General features: G+C 34.0%; 1 protein-coding gene across 3 annotated transcripts in view; it reads left to right on the top strand.

Moving 5' to 3' along the window:
- The window catches only part of LOC106883579 (ATP-binding cassette sub-family C member 4), a 146,239-nt gene that overhangs the window by 40,346 nt on the left and 104,546 nt on the right, over window positions 1-1,347 (top strand). For all 3 annotated transcript variants that reach the window (XM_052971339.1, XM_052971338.1, XM_052971336.1), the window contains exon 3: window positions 1,121-1,238. In XM_052971339.1, the coding sequence (XP_052827299.1) occupies window positions 1,121-1,238 (118 nt within the window). The remainder of the gene's footprint in view (window positions 1-1,120; window positions 1,239-1,347) is intronic.

The raw sequence follows: 1,347 nt of genomic DNA, 5'->3' as shown, positions 1-1,347 counted from the left end.
TTGCATTTGCTTTTCCATTTGTTCCCTAAACAATTTAATAAGTTCTACTGTCTGTTTTTCAGCCATTGTTATTACGATGAATAATTTTACGGTAAAGTAAGCATGTAATCCTATCGGCGACGCCAATAAACTCTGTTGTATTTCCCTCGGGAGACTCGCAGAGAAAAGACAACGAGTTGTACAATTTAACTATTACATTTATTATTCAATTACATACAAAGAACACACTCAGCCAATGTTCGCTGTGTTAATAAACAAAAGTCATGTCCGCCATATCTATTAATGACATTTTACTACGACAGTCACACAAGACACCAACAATGAAACAATGAACTCAGATGAACCACTGTGACACACGGAACGTCATACGAATAACATATCCAACAGTCCATATAACAGAGATATTCTAACTACTTTGCTTGTTCAAAAATCAGTGACTGTGTGCCACTTATTTTTCTATATATTGCAAGCTGGAGTGAACTAGTGCTATTTCTAGCTGATGGGTGTCCACCACTGAGGATCAGCACAAATAGCTCGAAGCCAGACTGCCTGGTGGTCCCATTGTTGTCGTTGTTGCTAGATGGTAGTTCACTTCCCTGCTTGCAATATATATTGGGTGCAGATTACATCGACTAACTCGCTGGAGGGGTGTCCTTCTGGGGCTAAAAATGGTAATATCATTGGTTTTTATGCAACAGCCATGTTGAAGTGGCAATAAACATTACTTCTCAGTACAGTTACTACTTTCATCTCTTATAAAGATTTTCTAACAAATTATTATTTATTATAAATTATTGTTTATAATTGAGTATCATTTATTTGTAAGATGAGAAACTGGCAGAATCGTTAGCATGCAGGACAAAATGCTTTGTGACATGTCATCTGGCTTTACATTCTGAGTTCAAATTCTGCTGAGGTCAACTTTAATCTTTTTGGCATCGGTAAAATAAATATCAGCTGAGCATTGGGGCCCATTGTAATCAACTGACCTCTTTCCCCAAAATTTCAAGCCTTTTGTCCATAGTCAAAAGAATTATTATTTGTATTATCAGTAAAGTTTTTCAGTATTATTTTATTTGTTTATTTAATCATTTTATTTATTCATTTGTTTATTTAACAGTGAATGGGAAAAAGAAATGTTGAAACTGAAGCACTCAGGAAAACCTAGTTTAAGCTGGGCTATTTTTAGAACTGTATATAAAAAATATTTTCTCTGGCTGTGTGTGGTTTCCTTAGATGTAAGTATATATATACTTTCCCTGTTACTAGATTGTAATCATGTCAGGCTATGAGTTTTTACATTCATGTATATGTAAAAGAATAAAAGAATATATTTTTAACTTTAAT

The sequence above is a fragment of the Octopus bimaculoides genome, chromosome 1 (assembly GCF_001194135.2).
Source record: "Octopus bimaculoides isolate UCB-OBI-ISO-001 chromosome 1, ASM119413v2, whole genome shotgun sequence".
NCBI lineage: Eukaryota > Metazoa > Mollusca > Cephalopoda > Octopoda > Octopodidae > Octopus > Octopus bimaculoides.
The sequence above is the reverse complement of the archived record's forward strand: the minus strand, read 5'-3'. Positions and strand labels throughout refer to the sequence as shown.